Source organism: Crinia signifera, chromosome 5, assembly GCF_055691185.1.
Source record: "Crinia signifera chromosome 5, ASM5569118v1, whole genome shotgun sequence".
In the NCBI taxonomy this organism is placed as follows: Eukaryota; Metazoa; Chordata; class Amphibia; order Anura; family Myobatrachidae; genus Crinia; species Crinia signifera.
In genome coordinates, this window is record NC_139221.1 from 72,180,811 (window position 1) to 72,201,713 (window position 20,903).

The 20,903-nt window shown below is 46.4% G+C and overlaps 1 protein-coding gene across 1 annotated transcript in view; it reads left to right on the forward strand.

Moving 5' to 3' along the window:
- CCDC178 (coiled-coil domain containing 178) overlaps positions 1–20,903 on the forward strand; it is a 358,769-nt gene that overhangs the window by 98,943 nt on the left and 238,923 nt on the right. The window contains exon 8 of the mRNA XM_083187449.1: positions 241–394. Coding sequence (XP_083043575.1) covers positions 241–394 — 154 coding nt within the window. The remainder of the gene's footprint in view (positions 1–240; positions 395–20,903) is intronic.

The window sequence follows — 20,903 nt, forward strand, 5'->3', positions numbered from 1 at the left end:
ACAGGATATTTCTTAACAAATCTCTCACTTTCTGATTCTCTCGTCCTATTAAATTTCACCCATAGATTGTAATCTCCACGGGAGACTGATGTGAATATGCGTGTGCTATATAAATAGCTATTAATAAACAAAATTAATAATTGTTACTTGATATAGTATACAATCTAATCTCCTTCCATATGTGCAGCAAATGGTGTAAACTATTTTGTGTTTTTCCTTTTATGTACAAACTCAAAACAGAGATAATTTGCAGAATGCTGAGGATCTATGGAGGAAATGTACTTCCGACTTGTTAGACACTGACAGAAAGATTGAGCATGGTAACAAGCTCTACAGTGAGTTACTGAATGAAACGCAACAGGTCACAGAGAGCGAAAATTCCTGGAATCAACAAGTAAGTTACACATAGCGATAATGAACAAGCATTGCTTTTCTGCATTTATCCCTTTATTATAAATGTTATTTACTAACCTTCTATTTAGTGGTTGTATTCACTAAACCAGAGCAGGCAATTAGCTTTTATTGTGTCTGGACAATGAAAGCAAATGTCTGACTTGTTGCAATACTTTTGTTCTAGTCATCTTATTGTCTTATTATAAATAATGTTGTTCTAAATGGTGTATGTACTTTACAGACATCCAGTTACATTACTTTGTAGTTAATGAAGCTTTGTACAAAGTGAAAATGTTGATGGCTGACTAGAAAAAAATGAAATTAGAGCAGGGGTGTCCAAACTTTTCTTGATGTGCCATAAAAAGATAATGACTTTGTCACTGTTCTCACAGATAGCCTCCCAGCAATTCGGTAGTTCTCCCAATTGATTTTATGCCTCATAACAGTGTCTTAGAAGGGTATTCTGGTTCATTCACTTGCAAGTAAACCAGGTCCCACCGTGCGAATGGTGGTACGCTGGCCCAGCATTGGCAAGGGGCGCATGTATGCACAGGCATCCATTCACAGCCTGCAGGGTAACACCCACATCATTTGATGGTTGCCGCCCATCGAATGATGTGGAATGTGCACGCAGATCAAAGGTTGCTCAGAGCCACCTTAGATCTGCGTGCACATTTGGAGGGAAGTGGGCAGGCAGCTGACATCCGGTGATGTCAGCTGCCTGCCCCCCGCACCCGCGTCATCAGCACATTAGCATGAGAATGCCCAGCCTTCTCATGGGAACGCCCATAAAACGCTGGGTGTTCCCATATGTGCAATGCGAAAATATCGGCCCCGTGCTAACAGACCAGAATAATATGCACGTAATAATATTGCAATTCATAATATATTTCAGAGCAGTGCCCCTAATTAACAATGACACACATTTGTGCCATTAATTGATAATATGCTGTAATGTAGTGGCCCAATCGATAATATGCCTTGGAACAGTGCCCACAATTTATAATGGGGGTGATTCAGACCTGAATGCTCAGTCCGAACGCAGGCGAGTCTATGCCTGCTTGGGGCAGGGGGCTGAGATCACATTACATCAGCGCCCGCCCCCATCTTGGCCATCTCCATCCACGATAAAAGTAAGTATGGGATGCGGTCATTTGGTCTACTGCATTATGGTCGACAGTCATTAGGTCGAATCCATTAGGTCGACATGCTAAAAGGTCGACATGACTCTAGGTCGACATGGGAAAAGGTCGACATGATTCTAGTTCGAAAGGTCATTAGTTCGACAGGTCATTAGTTCGACAAGGTCATTAGTTCGACATTGTCTATGTCGACATTCACAAGGTCGACAAGGAGTTTTTCACTGTTTTTTGAGCCAACATGTGCCGACAGGCGGTATTTCATGCCCTACCATCCACTAGGGCGTGGTGGGAGAATAAAATAGTGTGCCGAGCGTAGCGAGGCACCGTGCCCGACGCATCGCGAGCGCAGCGAGCGATGCGAGGGGATGCAGTGCGCTTTAAACTGTGTCCATGTCGACTGTGTTGACATTCAGGTAAAAAAACAGTGAAAAACCCCATGTCGACCTTGTGAATGTCGACATAGACAATGTCGAACTAATGACCTTGTCGAACTAATGACCTTGTCGAACTAATGACCTGTCGAACTAATGACCTTTCGACCTAGAATCATGTCGACCTTTTCCCATGTCGACCTAGAGTCATGTCGACCTTTTAGCATGTCGACCTAATGGATTCGACCTAATGACTTTCGACCATAATGCTATAGACCAAATGATCCCATCCCGTAAGTATAGACTTACAGTACTTTTATCTACGAAGGGAGGAAAAAAATCATTTGATGGTGAGTGACCATCGAATAATTTTACTCCTTGCGGCCGCACGTGAGCGGATGTGTAAGCGTGCAAATCCGCTTGCATGCTAGTGCAGGGATTTGCTCGGAGAGGGGGAGTGCATACGGCGGGGTGACGTTTACTTGCTCGCTAGGCAGCAAATATACACTGCCTAGCAAGCAGGTCTGAATCGGGCCCAATATGTCACCCACCATGTCCCCAACTCATTTACTGTATAAGATTTTCTCGATTCATAATGTGCTTCAGAGCAGTGCCCATAAATAACTGACATGCAGCTGTGCCGCCAACTGATATATTGCCAAAGCGTGGTCACCCCAAGTGATAATATGCAGCAAAGCAGTGCTCCCAATTGATAACATACCATATAGTGGTTCCACCAATTAATAATATGCATCAAAGCAGTACCACTAACTCATTTTATACATCTGTGCCCCAAATTCATAGTATGCCACACATTTGTGCCCCAGATTCATAGTATGCCACACAGCAGTGTCTCAGATGCATATGTCACACAGTAGTGCTTCAATTCATAACATGTCTGACAGTCAATTGATTATATGACAAATATCATTGCCCTCAATACATAATTTAATCATTTACAAAACATCAGTGTCCCCAATTAAAAATATGCTACACAGTTGTGGCCTTATTTGTCTGGTACTATCAGTTCTCTAGGGTTTTGTGAACTCTGATCAATGTTTGCTCAGAGTAGGTTAGATTCAGAGGTGCACACAATGTCAATGTGTGCAAAGGAGCCATTTTCATTTTCCACTGCGCATGCAGCATGTGCTGCTCTTGATTAGCAATATCACACACACACAGAAGATTTATTTTCCAAGTGAGTGACAAGTCATCCACAGTTGGGAGAGCTAACTGGGTGGCTAGAAAAACCTAGGCAAGTCAGGACACTTTTCTGGGCTTTCCTTAGCCAGACACTGCACATTTGTCCACAGCTGGAGAGGGCCCAGCATCTTTGTAGAACTGCTCAGTCTGAGACCGTACAGATTTGTTCCCAGGTCAGATCCCGGGATTTCGGGATAGAAATGCGCATTTCAATCCCTTTCTGTTGGGCAGCGTTGAGCTTGAGCAGTGCTCGGCTCAGGCGCTAGCCAGAAGACATGCTGTGCAGCTGCACAACGTTATGTCAGAGGTCACGCTGGGATTGGCCTCCCTACTGGCCACTTCATCATGCTTAATACATCTGTGGGAGAGCTTGGGGGGGGGGGGGGGGGGCATACTTGCCTACCTGAACCTATCCATGAGGGAGAAAATGCTGTGGTGAAACACCTTTCTTCTTTCTTATCAATTACTTAGCTCATCACAGGTGATGGCAATCATACATTACCAGGGAAGTCCAGGAACAGAGCATTTTCTCCCTCATGGAGAGGGTCAGGTAGGCAAGTATGTCCCAGGTCCAATGGTATGACTGATATGCGTCCGATGTAATATGTGTGTGAGCACGAACATGAACTTTTGTGGTATATCCCTCCACACATCACAATTATACTAATCACATATTTCAGTGGTTCCCAAACTGTGCACCGCAGCTCCCTGGGGTGCCGCAGTGCAGCGACAGGGGTGCCTCGGTGCCAGTACCCTAGAGCAGCTACAGATACAGAGGAGGGCAATCCCCCCCCTGCCCCCCCCCCCCCCCCCGAGGCAGCCAGAAGTCCCGCATCCCTCACCTTCCTCTCACTCGGCACTGACAGACTCCCCCGCAGCATCAGTGTCCCTGCACAGCTTCCTACTACTGCCGCCTCCGTCCATCCCCTTTGACTCCCACACTGTGCTTGGCTCCTTACCCCTTACCCGCAGCCTAACAGCGCTGTTAGTCTGACATTGGAGTGAGACGGGTCCCCAGCACTGAGAGCAGACAGCAAAGACCCTGCTGAATCCTGACCTCCATGCCGGGGACCCATCTCACTCCGCTGTCAGAGTGACAGCGTTAGGCTGCAGTGTGCCAGGAGGTGGAAGTGCAGCTTGGTGCAGTGTTGTTGTTCAGATGCCACTTTGTGCCAGGGGATGACAGTGCAGGTGGAGGAGGCAGAGTGCTAATTGCCTGATTATGACAGGTGAGACTGCACATACAGATGTCAGGCTGCAGTAACACAGACCCACCAGAGAGGAACATAGGGCCAGATGCACAAAGCTCCAAACGTGATAAAATGGAGAGTGATAAATAACCAACCAATCAGCTCCTACAGTACCTGTCACTTTTCAAACACAGTCTGTGACATGGCAGGTAGGAGCTGATTGGCTGGCTGTTTATCACTCTCCATTTTATCACTTTTGAAGCTTTGTGCATCTGGCCCTGTTACGAGCCACCTCTGGTGGGTCTGTAATACTGAAGCCTGACATCTGTATGTGCAGTCTCACCTGTCATAATCAGGCCATTACCAATTTGCCTGTGTGTTTGGCTGTCCAGCTGCAGTGATTATGAGCCTTGTCCTTTTGGTTGTTTTTATTGGCAGTTGCTCCCTATATTACCCATCCTGTCATAAGCTGTTTGCTTGTTATACTCAGAAATCTGAATAATACTGTCATGCCTGCAAACCTTGCATACCAACTTCTCTGAGCTTGCTATTGCTCTGCAAGAGATTGCTCTTGTATACTTCTGTAATACTCCTGCATGTTCCTGTATACTGTTGTTTACTCATGCATATTCCAGCCTGTACCTGCTCTAATAGTGCTTCTGCTTTATTCCTGTTTGATATACCTTGCCATGTCTGTACCTGCTCATACTGAGCTTCTGTTTATATCTTGTGTACATACTGATGTCTTATTGTGTCCTTTTGGTACTTCTGTGTGGATATACCTGTGTTTATGTGTCAGTACATCTCCTGGCACTGCTCCCCAGTCAGGTCCCTGTACCTACAGTATTTGTTTGTATTGCTATTAGCGGCTGCCCTGCTTCCATAGCCTGTCTGTTGGGCGCAGTAGTCCCGTGCAAGTCACACAAGGTAGTGTGCTAAAGTTATTGTTTGTCTAGTGTGTCTGGTCCTTCCTCCTGTGTCCCAGTTTGACTGCAGACTCTGGGGGAAATTTACTGATATGAATTCGTAAAAAATAGGTGTATTCGTAGGCAGAAATACACCTATTTTTTACACATTTGTATTTTCGGGATTTACTATCCCCAAAATACAGCAATTCGTATTCATATTGATGGGACATTCGTATTTGTATTTACAAATACGAATGTCTACACCATCAATAGGATACCACAGGAATCACCATTCAAAAGAATGGTGGTTCCTGATTTACTAAGCAGCCGTATTGAAAATACGGTTGCTAATTGGTGTAAAACAGCCATGAAAATATGACAGGAAAATACACCTTGATTGTCCTGTTGTATTTGGCTTTAGCCTGCATGGATCAGTCAGATCCATGCAGGCTTTAGTGTAAAAAAAATAGAAAAAAAAAAAAAAAAAAAAAAAAAAAAACAGCGTGGGGTCCCCCCCACAGCTGTAACCAGCACCAGGCTGAAAGAGCCGGGGCCGGTAATTAAAAATCAGGGAAACCGACAAATAGGGGTTCCCTGATTTTTAACAACCAGCCCCAGGCTCCAGGTCCGGGGCTGGTTCCCAAAATACGGGGGACAAAATGACTAGGGGTCCCCCGTATTTTAAGAACCAGCCCCAGGCCAAACCAGCCAGCAGGGTAATGCCACAGCCGGGGGAAGACTTTTTATACAAGTCCCCCTGGCCAAAGCATTCAGCCCTTTGACCGGTCAGCCTGGCCAGGGGTCCTGGGGGAGTGGTGAACCATCCCAATAAAGGGGTCCCCCCCCTCCAGGACTTACCTGACCAGGCTGAAGCCTGGTGCTGTCCCCAGTGGCCCTGTGCGGTGGCCACCGGGCTGATACTGGTGTAAAAAAATAGATGAATAAACTATTGTTTTAAACTGTGGAACTATGAGTCCCAGCAAGCCTCCCCCGCAAGCTGGGACTTGGAGAACCACAAGTCCCAGCCTGCGGGGCATTAAAGGGCCCGCTGGGTCTTGTAGTTCCACAGTAAAAAAAATAGTTCAATAAATACACACTGACACATGAAAAATAAAAGTTTAATACATACATTACACACATACTGATACTTACCTATCTTGATCCCGTACGTAGGTCCCAGAGTCTTGATCCGGTGCCTTGTCCTGGTTCCGGATCCATGCCGCCATTCTTCAGCATGTCGATTTCCATTTCGGCGTCGGCGTCCGGTCCGGGGTCCGAAGAAATCCATGGTGGACCTGTGGAAGGAAATCCAACTCACCCAGGTCCTCCATGGAAGTTCTTTAGGCTTGATCCGATGTAGTCCAGGTTTTCTTGCATCTTCTTCAAGCTGCCGGCGACTCCGGCATCTCCCCGCTGCGGACTGAGAGGCGCAGAGATCCTTCGTCCTCTGCGCCTCTACTCAGAATGAATTCTATTGGCCGCCTAGCGGCCAATCAGGAGCCAAGAAAGTCGGCTCCTGATTGGTCAGTAATCATTCTGAGTAGAGGCGCAGAGGAAGAAACATCTCTGCGCCTCTCAGTCCGCAATAGGGAGATGCCGGAGTCGCCGGCAGCTTGAAGAAGATGCAAGAAAACCTGGACTACATCGGATCAAGCCTAAAGAACTTCCATGGAGGACCTGGGTGAGTTGGATTTCCTTCCACAGGTCCACCATGGATTTCTTCGGACCCCGGACCAGACGCCGAAATGGAAATCGACATGCTGAAGAATGGCGACATGGATCCGGAACCAGGACAAGGCACCGGATCAAGACTCTGGGACCTACCTACGGGATCAAGATAGGTAAGTATCAGTATGTGTGTAATGTATGTATTAAGCTTTTATTTTTCATGTGTCAGTGTGTATTTATTGAACTATTTTTTTTACTGTGGAACTACAAGACCCAGTGGGCCCTTTACTGCCCCGCAGGCTGGGACTTGTGGTTCTCCAAGTCCCAGCTTGCGGGGGAGGCTTGCTGGGACTCATAGTTCCACAGTTTAAAACAATAGTTTATTCATCTATTTTTTTACACCAGTATCAGCCCGGTGGCCACCGCACAGGGCCACCGGGGACAGCACCAGGCTTCAGCCTGGTCAGGTAAGTCCTGGAGGGGGGGACCCCTGGTCAGAGGGTTAATGCTTTGGCCGGGTGGACTTGTATAAAAAGTCTCCCCCCGGCTGTGGCATTACCCTGCTGGCTGGTTTGGCCTGGGGCTGGTTCTTAAAATACAGAGGACCCCTAGTCATTTTGTCCACCGTATTTTGGGAACCAGCCCTAGAACTGGAGCCTGGGGCTGGTTGTTAAAAATCGGGGAACCCCTATTTGTCGGGTTCCCTGATTTTTAATTACCGGCCCCGGCTCTTTCAACCTGGTGCTGGTTACAGCTGTGGGGGGGACCCCACGCTGATTTTTTTTTTAATTTATTTATTTTTCTATTTTTTTACACACTGCAGCCTGCACGGAACTGAGTGATCCGTGCAGACTGCCTCGACTAATTCATATTAGCGGCCGTATATATGGCCAGCTAATACGAATTACTACGACATCGGAGGGTTACAAAGCAGTCGTATATGACTGCTTTGTAAATCCCCCTCCGGAACACGACTGTGCATACAAGGTATGCAGTCGTATTCAGTCGTAGCAAGAATACGAATACAATTATTTGTATTCGTATTCTTAGTAAATTTCCCCCTCTGACTCCAGACCTGAATTTGCATTGCCCAGCCTCCTGTAGCAGCTTTGTCCAACTTCAGACCTGGTGACAACACCTAATTTGCTGAAGAAAAAATGGCTGTTATTGGCGAAGCCTTAGCTTGCAGGAGGCTTTAACAACTGCTGGCCTAGAACAACAGCACCACCTAATACCACGTTGGTGGCAATCCCAACAGCCCCTTAAGTACACTTTGTTTGTCACCACAATCTAAAGGTGCCCATACACTAGTAAGATTTATCTTCAGATCTGGCTGGTTGGAACAAAAACATGGTTATGGATGAGTGACAGTTTGTCAGTTTTCCAAGCAAATGGTCAACTGTCATTTGCTCTCATCCATAACCATGTTTTTGTTCCAACCAGCCAGATCTGAAGATAAATCTGCATGTGTATGGCCACCTTAAGGTATATTCTACAGGGCACTCATTGCTTTCACAGCCAGCATATCCTACAAAAATGCAAACCTTTTCTCCCCCCACATACTCTATCTTCCTGACATGCTAATGAGTGTTCTCCCTATATAAATATGAGTTATGCATAAATGGGTGCATGGCATCACAAAACATGCTCCTAAAAATTAATGTTTGCACTGAAATTTTCATTTTGTTCTACTTCGATTACATTTTACATTAGGAGCTTTGTATTACATGACCTTTATACCACATGACCCTTTTCTAGTATTAGTGACTAGAAAATAACGGTGTGTGTGCCTAGTGTGATATCTGTCTGAGTTACTAAGGTAACATTAATAGTAGTGACATTGTCTAGATGTGAAATGTTTCATGTATATTCAGCACTGCAATCTGTTGTAAGAAAAAAAAAGAACGGAATGACTGCCGACTACTAATTTAAGTGCATAGCTCAACGGAATTAACTTCCCTTCAAGCATTAAATTTGAGTTTTGGATTGATAATTTCATATTAGCTGTAAATAAATATAAATTCTGTTCTGCATTTCTACAGACTTGTTGAAATAACATTAACTTTGTAAAGGAAAAGACCCATGGTTAATTTAGTTTGTCCTCCCATCATATGGTAGATAGTGTTCTAGTAGGAGAAAATTTATTTTAATGAAAGTTTTAACAGTTTATGGCGAAGTATCAGAACTTCTAGCGAGATTCTCCCGTTGTGCAAGTTCTGTTTCCATATCTTATAGGAAAGTGTAAACATGATTTAATGTCAAATTCATCATAAGTATATAATTATAGGAGGTATTGTTTTTAAAATGACACCAAATTTAAAATATGAACTGTTCCAATGCGTAAAAGCATCTGGTAACATACATAATATACTGTATGCATAAGTTATTCTACAGTATAAAGACAGAACTCAAACAGGGACATTTATGAGCAAACAATAGGCCAAGTATGTAACACTAGGCACATAGGGCCTGATTCTGATCTGTTCGCTCCCATCTTTGAAAAGTTACCCCGTTGTGAGAGCAGTTACCCCGTTGTGTATTGCTGGGTACACACCAGAACGATTTGGCCTCAATTCCCCCAATTTCAATACAATTTCGACCAATTGGATGTAAATTGGGCATGTTTTAGCATGTTTTAGATCCGATTCCGATCCAATGCGCGTCCCCGCTGGTCATTTTGCAGATCTTACCTGCTGCAGTCAGGATTTGAAAACTACCCCTTCAACTGGGTACAGATGGGAATCGGATCGGATGCAGATCTGCTCACGATCATGATCGTTCTGGTGTGTACCTAGCATATGAGTTGACCTGACCAGACCACCAAATTTAAATATTAGTCAGGTGAGCTCAATCATCCATTTGTGCTGCAGACTGAAACAATATTCTAGTATGCTGGAAAATGAGCAGTGGTGGTTTTTACCTATGATCTGCAGGGCTGCAGCCCCCCAGGTAAAATCCGCCACTTTAGTGAAGTCAGATGCAGTCTGTGAGACTGCACTGGCTTCACTGTGACTGGCAGTGACTTCCTATTGAAGTCCGACCTGCCATTCGCAAAGGCAGTCCTATTGGGAGGTGTTACCTCCCTCCGGGACGCCTTGTTGCGGGCTGCCCGGCAAAAACGGCAAATGCGCATGCACAGAACCTATATCGGTACTGCACATGCGCTGGTTCCGGTGCCTGTAACTTATATTGTACAGGTGCCGGTACTATGATTACTTCTATGGGCTGCTGCCGAAGCAGCCCATAGAAGCTGGCCATATGCACAGTACATATGTTTGTACTGCGCATGCGCCAGGCCCGGCGCCTGTCATCGTAGTACAGGTGCCGGGGATGGGAAGAGGCAGTGGCGGCGATGACGGCGGTGACAGGGGGAGGGGGGTGCCTGCGGCCAGAGGCAGCACCCCTCCCCGAAAGAGGTAGGAGCCACCACTGGAAATGGATCATGCGTACTTTGAAGATAATCTTTTTGGGAAACTGACTGTTTGTTCTCAACTTCATTATGACAACTTAATAGGTGTTAACAGGAATATTTATCAAACCGTGGCGAGATATAAAGTACCATCCAATCATCTAATTTTACAGGCTGTGTTTTAAAAAAGGACAGCTGGGAAATGATTGGTTGGTGTTTTATCTTTCTCCAAGCTTTTAAATATGTCCCAAGTGGCAAGAGTTTATGTAATTGAACTTAATTGCTTTTTTTTTTACTAAATAACTATTATTAATAAAAGTATGGGGGCCTATTCATTAAGCTTACCACCCCAACAGTCCCGATTACCGCGGGAACATCCCGGTTTTGGGGACATTCCGGCGTCCCTATCGCGGATGGCAGTGTACGTGACATATGTGAAAATTACATACAAATCATATGATTGTAAAGAGGCTCTTTTGAGAATTTCAAATATTATGGAGTATTTTGTATTGTTAGATATTGTGTTATTATTATTATTAAGTTTCTTATATAACAGCATATTCCATTGCACTTAACAATTGGATGACAATAAAACTGGTTATAACAGACAGATATAGAGGTAGGAAGTCCCTTCTCGCAAACTTACAATATGTAGGGAAATAGGCATTTATGTACAAGGAATAGGTTCTACCTATTGCATATTGGTTCTGCCATATTGCAAAGGTTCAGTTTGCAAAGATTGCAAATCAGAGTCGGCCCTAGGCAAGCTATGCAAATGCCTAGGGGCATTGAAGCCTGCTTAGTGCCTGAGGAAGTCCTGCTTTGGGCAGGCTATCATGAACAAAACTCTCAGCTCCGACTGGTCAGCTCAGCTAGAACCAGGCTGCAGTAGGACCTGACGGGCCGAAAGCAGTCATTGAGGGCAGCGGGGAGCATAAAAAAAGGGCCATGGCAGGAGGGCTGCCGCACATGACTCCCTACAGCAGGTTTTCCTCCCATGGGCCTTTAATAGACACTTTCTCACTAGAAGCAAGGTGCTGCTCAGCATTACACAACAGCCCATAAAAGATTAGTGATGGATTCAGGGAGCTACAGGGGATGACACACTACCAGCTAGCAAAATGTAGTTTTCTAGAAAAATCTGCTAACATTGCTAATGGGGGGTGGGGGTTATTCATTTATGTAAGGGGCATGACTGTGTGGCATTATGTGTAAAAAGGCATTGGCTGTGTGGCATTATGTGTATACTATGTGGCGTAACTTGTATAAAGGGCACTACTGAGTGGTATAATGTAAATAAGTAGTGATACAGTTTGGAGTAATGTGAATAAGGAGCGATACATTTTGGTATATTGCTAACAAGCAGTGATACTTGTGGAGTAATGTCAGCATAGTGCAATATGGTGTGATGTAATGTCAACAAGGAACTACACCATCATCTATGCTACATATGACGTTTGTCCCGACAACTCGCCACAAGGCGCCTAGTTGCACTGCAATGCAGTAAGTTGCACAGCATGGCGTATGAGTGCAATACCAGCAATCATCCACCAGTTGTATCTTTTTAAAATCAGAATCAGAATCATCTTTTTTGGCCAGGTATACTTGCGTATACTTGGAATTTTTTGTGGTAACAGTGCAGCATCAATCAGGGAACACAAAGGGGGTGGGAAGAGAGGCATAAACATACATCACATACATTTCATTAGGATGCCCTAACAGGAATTGGGTGGGAAACGGTTATGGAGGGAAAAAATGCAGAGGAAATGTGGGATACTCTAAAAAAGGTGCTTGATTCACTAACTATTGAATACATTCCTAAAGTAACTAAAGGTAAATTCAACAAAAAAAGCCACCATGGTTGGACAAAGAAGTAAGGTCAGCTATCAACAATAAAACCAGAGCCTTTAAATTCTATAAAAATAACTTGAATGAGGAGGCGTTCGCAAAATACAAAGAATCAAACAAAACTTGTAAAGGGGTAATCAAAGCAGCTAAAATATTATATGAAGAGTGCATAGCCACTGAAAGCAAAACCAACCCAAAGAAGTTTTTTAAATACATAAATAGTAAACGTTTAATTAAGGAAAACATAGGCCCACTAACTGATACTAGTGGAAAAAGTGTTACTGAGGACAAGGGAAAAGCAAAACTGTTAAATGAGTTCTTCTCATCAGTATTTACTAAGGGAGAGCAGACTGTGGAACGAACATTTACCACAAACGAGACAAATAAGCCAGATCTCATTGTGGATTTCACGCCGAAGGAAATAATACTGAGGCTAAGCAAACTCAAAACAAATAAGTCACCAGGGCCAGATGGGATTCATCCGAGGGTATTAATGGAATTAAGGGATGAACTAGCTACCCCCCTACATTATATCTTTAGCAAGTCACTATCGTCAGGTATAGTACCAAAAGATTGGAGAATAGCAGAGGTAGTGCCAATATTCAAAAAAGGAAAAAAGGAAGATCCCGCTAATTACAGACCCGTTAGTTTAACATCAATTGTGGGTAAACTATTTGAAGGATTTTTAAGGGATGGTATCCAGGAATATTTAGATCATCACCGTCTACTCAGTACTAACCAACATGGGTTCGTGAAAAATAGTTCATGCCAAACTAATCTACTAGGGTTCTATGAAGAGGTTAGCAAAAACCTCGATAATGGAAATGCTGTAGATGTGATTTTCCTAGATTTCGCTAAAGCATTTGATACTGTCCCACACAAGAGATTGATTAATAAAATGGAGAACATAGGATTGGGTGAAAATATCTGCAGATGGGTAGGGAATTGGCTATGTAATAGAGAACAAAGAGTGGTTGTGAATGGTGCCGTATCAGATATGATACCGGTACTAAGTGTAGTGCCCCAGGGTTCGGTTTTGGGGCCCATTTTGTTTAACATTTTTATTAACGATATTGGGATAGGGTTACTCAGCAATGTATCCATCTTTGCGGACGATACAAAACTTAGCAAAGTCATCAAATCACCAGAAGATGTCACCATGCTTCAAAATGATCTTGCAATTCTAGATGAGTGGGCAAAAAAATGAAAGATGAGGTTCAATGTAGATAAATGTAAGGTTATGCACCTTGGGAGACACAACCAGGGTGCAAGTTACAACCTTAGCGGAGAGGAACTGGGTAATTCCATACTTGAAAAGGATCTAGGAGTCCAAATAGACAGCAATCTAGGATGTAGTGCCCATTGTAATGTAGCTACAAAAAAGGCCAACAAAATTCTGGCATGTATTAAGAGGGGAATGGAAACTAGGGACTCAAGGGTAATTATGCCACTATATAAAGCATTGGTGAGACCTCACCTAGAGTACGGAGTACAGTTCTGGGCCCCACACTATAAAAAGGACATCATAGAATTAGAAAAAGTCCAAAGGCGAGCAACAAAGCTTATTAGGGGAATGGAGAATTTAAGCTACGGGGAGAGATTAAGCAATTTGGGACTATTTACATTAGAAAAGAGACGTTTAAGGGGGGACATGCTCAACATGTACAAGTATATCAAGGGCCAATATAAGGAACTGTCACACACCCTATTTTCTACTAGAAAGGAATCTAGGACGCGAGGGCATGAGTATAGATTAGAAGAAAAAAGATTTCATTCAGCTAGTAGAAAGAATTTCTTTACGGTCAGAACAGTCAAACTCTGGAACTCTCTTCCCAGAGAGGTGGTAACGGCTGGCTCATTAAATGCGTTCAAGGCAAAGTTGGACAAACATTTACTGGAGAAAAACATCCATGGGTACAAATAAGAAATATAATTTGTCTGTAAAATACCAGAACCTACCAAATCAGCAATGGATATCTATACCAGGTTGAACTAGATGGACGCAAGTCTTTTTTCAGCCTTACCTACTATGTAACTATGTAACTATATATCTAGAACAGTTCGAGTTAGTATTTAGTATTTGGTACGTTCAATACTGTTTAGTTGGTGGACAGCTATTGGGAAGAAGCCTTTTGTAGTTCTTGTCGTCTTTGCTGGGATGGACCTAAAGGGGGACATTTACCAAAATGGATTTGTAGAAAAAAGGTGTATTCGTAGGGAGAAATACACCTTTTTTTTACGAATTTGTATTTTCGGGATTTACAATCCCAAAAATACAACAATTCGTAGTCCTAACGATGGAACATTCGTATTTGTATTTACAAATACGAATGTCTACACCATCGATAGAATACGACAGAAATCACCATTCAAAAGAATGGTGGTTTCTGATTTACTAAGCAGCCATACTGATAATACGGCTGCTTAGTGGTGTAAAACAGGCATGCAAATACGACAGGAAAATAGAACACCATTTTCATGTCGTATTTGCGTTTTAGCCTGCACGGATCAGTCAGATCCGTGCAGGCTTCAGTGTAAAAAAATAGAAAAAATAAATAAATAAAAAAAAAAACGGCGTGGGGTCCCCCCCACAGCCGAAACCAGCACCAGGCTGACAGAGCCTGGAGCCGGTAATTAAAAATCAGGGAACCCGACAAATAGGGGTTCCCCGATTTTTAACAACCAGCCCCAGGCTCCTGCTCTGGGGCTGGTTCCCAAAATACGGGGGACAAAATGACTAGGGGTCCCCCGTATTTTAAGAACCAGCCCCAGGCAAAACCAGCCAGCAGGGTAATGCCACAGCCGGGGGGAGACTTTTTATGCAAGTCCCCCCGGCCAAAGCATTAACCCTACCGACCAGTCAGCCTGGCCAGGGGCCCTGGGGGAGTGGGGACCCCCCCAATAAAGGGGTCCCCCCCCTCCAGGACTTACCTGACCAGGCTGAAGCCTGGTGCTGTCCTCGATGCCCCTGGGCGGTGGGCATCGAGCTGATAGTTGTGTAAAAAATAGAACAAACCATTGTTTTTTAATGTGGCACTACAAGTGCCAGCAAGCCTCCCCAGCAAGCTGGGACTTGGAGAACCACAAGTCCCAGCCTGCTGGGCATTAAAGGGCCCGCTGGGTCTTGTAGTGCCACAGTAAAAAAAATAGTTAAATAAAACACACTGACACCCATTTTAAATAAAAGTTTAATACACACATTACACACATACTGATACTTACCTATCTTGATCCCGTTGGTAGGTCGCTGGCTCCGGTGTCGGCGGCTCCGTGTCGGCGGCTCCGTTGTCGGCGGCTCCGTGTCGGCGGCTCCGGGGTCGTCGGCGTCCTGTCCGAGGATAATCCATGTTGGACCTGTGGAAGGAAATCCTACTCACCCAGGTCCTGCATGGATGGTCTTCGTTCTTCATCTGTCGACATCCCGGTCTTCTGACAGCTGCTGGCGACTTCCAGCAGCTGTCGGCATCTTCCGCGACGCTCCCCGGCTTTCAGAGCCGGAGAGAACCTTCCTGGTCGGCGTCTGGGCTCAGAATGAATTCTGACCAATCAGGAGCCGCCTAGCCGCCTAGCGGCCAATCAGTCTGTCAGCTGTCAATTCTGTCAGCTGTCAGAAGACCGGGATGTCGACAGATGAAGAACGAAGACCATCCATGCAGGACCTGGGTGAGTAGGATTTCCTTCCACAGGTCCAACATGGATTATCTTCGGACAGGACGCCGACGACCCCGGAGCCGCCGACACGGAGCCACCGACAACGGAGCCGCCGACACCGGAGCCAGCGACCTACCAACGGGATCAAGATAGGTAAGTATCAGTATGTGTGTAATGTGTGTATTAAACTTTTATTTAAAATGGGTGTCAGTGTGTTTTATTTAACTATTTTTTTTACTGTGGCACTACAAGACCCAGCGGGCCCTTTAATGCCCAGCAGGCTGGGACTTGTGGTTCTCCAAGTCCCAGCTTGCTGGGGAGGCTTGCTGGCACTTGTAGTGCCACAGTAAAAAACAATGGTTTGTTCTATTTTTTACACAACTATCAGCTCGATGCCCACTGCCCAGGGGCATCGAGGACAGCACCAGGCTTCAGCCTGGTCAGGTAAGTCCTGGAGGGGGGGACCCCTTTATTGGGGGGGTCCCCACTCCCCCAGGGCCCCTGGCCAGGCTGACTGGTCGGTAGGGTTAATGCTTTGGCCGGGGGGACTTGCATAAAAAGTCTCCCCCCGGCTGTGGCATTACCCTGCTGGCTGTTTTGCCTGGGGCTGGTTCTTAAAATACGGGGGACCCCTAGTCATTTTGTCCCCCGTATTTTGGGAACCAGCCCCAGAGCAGGAGCCTGGGGCTGGTTGTTAAAAATCGGGGAACCCCTATTTGTCGGGTTCCCTGATTTTTAATTACCGGCTCCAGGCTCTGTCAGCCTGGTGCTGGTTTCGGCTGTGGGGGGGACCCCACGCCGGTTTTTTTTTTATTTATTTATTTATTTAATTTTTTTTTACACCTTGCAGCCTGCACGGATCTGACTGATCCGTGCAGACTGCCTACAAATAATTCGTATTAGCAGCCGTATATACGGCTGCTAATACGAATTCCTACGACATCGGTGGGTTACAAAGCAGTCGTATATGACTGCTTTGTAACTGATCCTCCGGAACACAACTTTGCATACGACTTAAACAGTCGTATGCAGTCGTAGGGAAAATACCAATACGAAAAACTAGGTTTTTCATATTGGTAAATTTCCCCCAAAATGTCTGCGTTGGGGTTCAAACAGGTTGTGGCCAGGGTGTAGCTTGTCCGCCAAGATCTTTCCTGCACGCTTATTGACCCTGGCTAGGTATAGTTCTTGGACAGTGGGGAGCTCCGCCCCAATGATCTTTTCTGCCATTATCACCACTCTTTGCAACCTTCGTCTGTCATTCTCGTTTGCTCCTCCGAACCAGATTGTGATCGAGGAGCAAAGGACAGACTCTACTATGGCAGTGTAGAAGATGAGCAGCAGCTCCTGCGGGATGTTGAATTTCTTGAGTTGCCTCAGGAAGAACAACCGCTGCTGAGCCTTCTTGACAGTTGTAATGATGTTGGGACCCAATTTGAGGTCGCAGGAAATCTTTGTTCCTAGGAATTTGAAGGAGTCGACCCTCGACACTACTCTGTCAGATATTATGAGTGGGTGCATGGCATTTGGTTTCCTTCTGAAGTCCACCACCATCTCCACCGTTTTGAGGGGGTTGAGGTCAAGGTTGTTTCCGGTACACCATTTAGTTAGCCAATCCATCTCCCGTCTGTATGCCGATTCGTTTCCATCCATGATTAGGCCGATAACCGTTGTGTCGTCTGCAGATTTTATAATTTTTACTGACTGTTCTGCTGAGGTGCAGTCGTTTTTGTTGAGGGAGAAGAGCAGGGGGGAGAGGACACATCCTCGAGGGGCACCGGTGCTAATTGTGCATGTGTTTGACATGAATGCGCCTGCTTTCACCGCCTGTTTCCTTTCAGTCAGGAAGTCAGTGATCCAGGAGCATGTAGGTTCTGAGACTCCTAGTGAACAGAGTTTTGGCTCCAGGATGTGAGGGATGATAGTGTTGAATGCCGAGCTGAAATCAACAAATAGTATCCTTGCATAGGTGCCTGGACTGTCCAGGTGCTATAGAATGTGGTGCAGCCCTAGGTTGACTGCATCCTCGACACTTCTGTTTGCTCGGTAGGCAAACTGCAGGGGGTCGAGGTGAGCATTTGTAACAACTCTCAGGTGGTTCAGCACCATACGTTCAAGCACTTTCATGACCACCGATGTTAGTGCAATCGGCCTGCAGTCATTGAGGTCTTTCGCAGTTGAGCTCTTGGGAACCGGGACGATAATTGAGCCTTTGAAGCAGGTGAGGACCTTGCACATTTCTAGTGAAGTGTTGAAAATCCTGGTAAAGATAGGGGCGAGCTGTGTTGCACAGGTCTTGAGGGCAGATAGAAATCACCACTGCAAATGCATCAGATGTCTAATGCAATGCTATAGCGAAAGAATCCACATTGCACGTGCGTGAAGTGTCCATTGAAATGCACTATAGCACAATAACTACTTTACTGTACAATACTGCACTTTACAGTATGTTAGACATTTTTCTCAGAAAATTCTATTGCATAGACCTGTGTCTCATTGCGCTATTTTTAACGGGCTATTGAGATATATAGTATGCAGTATGGTCGAAGTCCATACTGTAGCAGGCCATTCTCAGGTTACCAAAATGGCTACCTGGATTCAACCACATCTATGGAGTTAATTACCGCATAATTTACACTTGTGTAAGGGCACTGCTGTACGTGCGTCTCATTACACTACCCTAGTTAAACACAGTATTAGGCTACAGTATGAATGACATACAGTATGATCAGGCCAGCCTCAAGCACCGTGGAAGCCCATATATATGGAGTGAGCAAAGGCATAGGTGTTACATGTCTAAGGGGAATGCTGAAGGTGACACTTGCTACTTGCATTATGCTAGTTAAAACACACGGGGGCTGCTAACAAAGGCACAGACACTGCACTGATCAACCCGCAGCTCTGGTTTCCTACCTGCACCACTGTCTAGGTTAGGGCTCACCTGCTGTACAACATGGCGCTGATCACCTGGCATTAGCTCACCCACCTGCAGGGCCGGCAACAGACTTCTTGGGGCCCCATACACTGATATATCTGCGGGCCCCCACCCCTATCAGTGGCGTAACAAAAATATTTGCGCCCCCCCCCCGCCGGGACAATTTCGGCCCCCCCCCCGTTAAAAGACAAGACACCCCCGGGAGCTGGCAGGGGGGTCTGTGCGGCGCGGGGGTACCTGCGGTCAGGGTCCGGGAGAGGTCCCTGCGGTGCTGAGTATGACGTTGCCGGGGTCCCTGCATTGACCTGGAAACAACACGCTTTCCGCTGCCCGGCGGCGCAGGAAGCGCTTCTAACTTTGAAAGCACTGGCCGCACGCTGATTGGCTGAGATTCAGCCAATCAGCGTGCGGCCAGTGTTTTCAAAGTTAGAAGCGCTTCCCGCGCCGCCGGGCAGCGGAAAGCACGTTGTTTCCAGGTCACTGCAGGGACCCTGGCAACGTCATACTCAGTGCTGCAGGGACGTCCAGGCTCTCCCTGACCGCAGGTACCCCCATGCCGCATGGACCTCCCTGCCCACTCCCCGCCTCAAGGAGGGGGGAGCTGGGGGAGTAACAATAACGCCCACAGACCCCCTGGCGCCTCCCCGCCGTCGTGGGGGCTGCGGCGCTATAGTTATGCCATTGCCCCCTATGCTGGAACATAAACTGGAAGCGCCCTGTGCCCATTACTGGATTGCTGGGCACCAGGGAGGGAGAGTTAGATTGGGATGGAAAACTAGCCTGGGACATTTCTTGGAAGCAGCCCTATATCTGCAGCCTGCGCTCTATCACACTGACGCTCTACCTCACCCCGCGGCCTACACTTTATAATATTGATGAAATCCCTCACCATGTGGCCTGAGCTTTATCACACTGATGCAATCCCTAAACCTGCGGCCTGTGCTCTATCACAATGATGCCCTCTCTCAACCCGCAGCCTACACTCTAACACTGGAGTAATCCTTCACCCTGCGGCCTGCCTTCCATCACACTGATGCAATCCCTCACCCTGCAGCCTATGTTCTATCACACTGACTCGCTTCCTAACCCTGCGGCCTGCCTTCCATCAAACTAACGGCCTCCCTCACCATGTGGCCTGTGCTCTATCACACTGGCGCTCTCCCTCACCCTGTAGCCTACACTCTAACACTGGATTAATCCCTCACCCTGAGGTCTGTATTCTATCACACTGACTCGCTTCCTAACCCTGCAGCCTGCGTTGTATCACACTGACTCACTTCCTAACCCTGCGGCCTGCCTTCCATCACACTAACGGCCTCCCTAACTGTGTGGCCTGCGCTCTAGAACACTGACGCACTTCCTCACTCCCCCTGCCGCAGCCCAATTCTGACCCTCTTCGCTAGTGCGCGTAACACTCATACCCTGCGGCTAAACCCTTCTCTCCCCCCTCAGCCTAACCCACTAAATATAATATATATAAACACACACACATCACTCCTACCTTTGAAGTAGCGGTGCAGTCTTGCTGGGAGGGCCAAGAAATGCAGCAGCTTCTCCTCTCCCTGCAGACAGTCAGCAGCAGCTGCCTGTCACCTCTAGCTCTGCCCCCCGAGTCCCATGTAGCCCCGCCCCCAAGCCAAGTCCCGCAAAGCTCCGCCGCCATACAGCCCCGTGTGTGTGTAGCAGGTCCATCCACCTCACACGCCATGGTGCTCCGTTCGGCTGAGAGGGGGCTGGGAGGGAGGGGAATGAGTATGCATCATAGTTAAGGTTCTGAGCTGCGGGGGGGCATGCTTTGGGCCCCCCAGATCGGCGGGCCCGGGACGGCTGTCCCCCTTGACCCCCCCTGTCACCGGGCCTGCCCAACTGACCGCAGTCCAGCAATAGCTCCCTGGCTGCAGAGGAAGCAAGAAACCCCTGCAAGCTGGGCAGACAAATGAAGAGGACTCACACGTGGTTGCTTGCTGCTTCCCTTGCTGGTGTCACATAAACTAGTAGCCTGCCTTAAAAGTCAAACGTCTCCTCTTTCATATGGTACTGGTCTCTCGGACACCAAGAACCAGAGATATTAGGGTGCCAAATGGACACATTTTCCCCATAGACTATAATGAGGAAAATAATTAATGATGAATAAATTATTGAGTTATCAACAGTGATAGAGATATCAGGTTAGTAACTACTATTG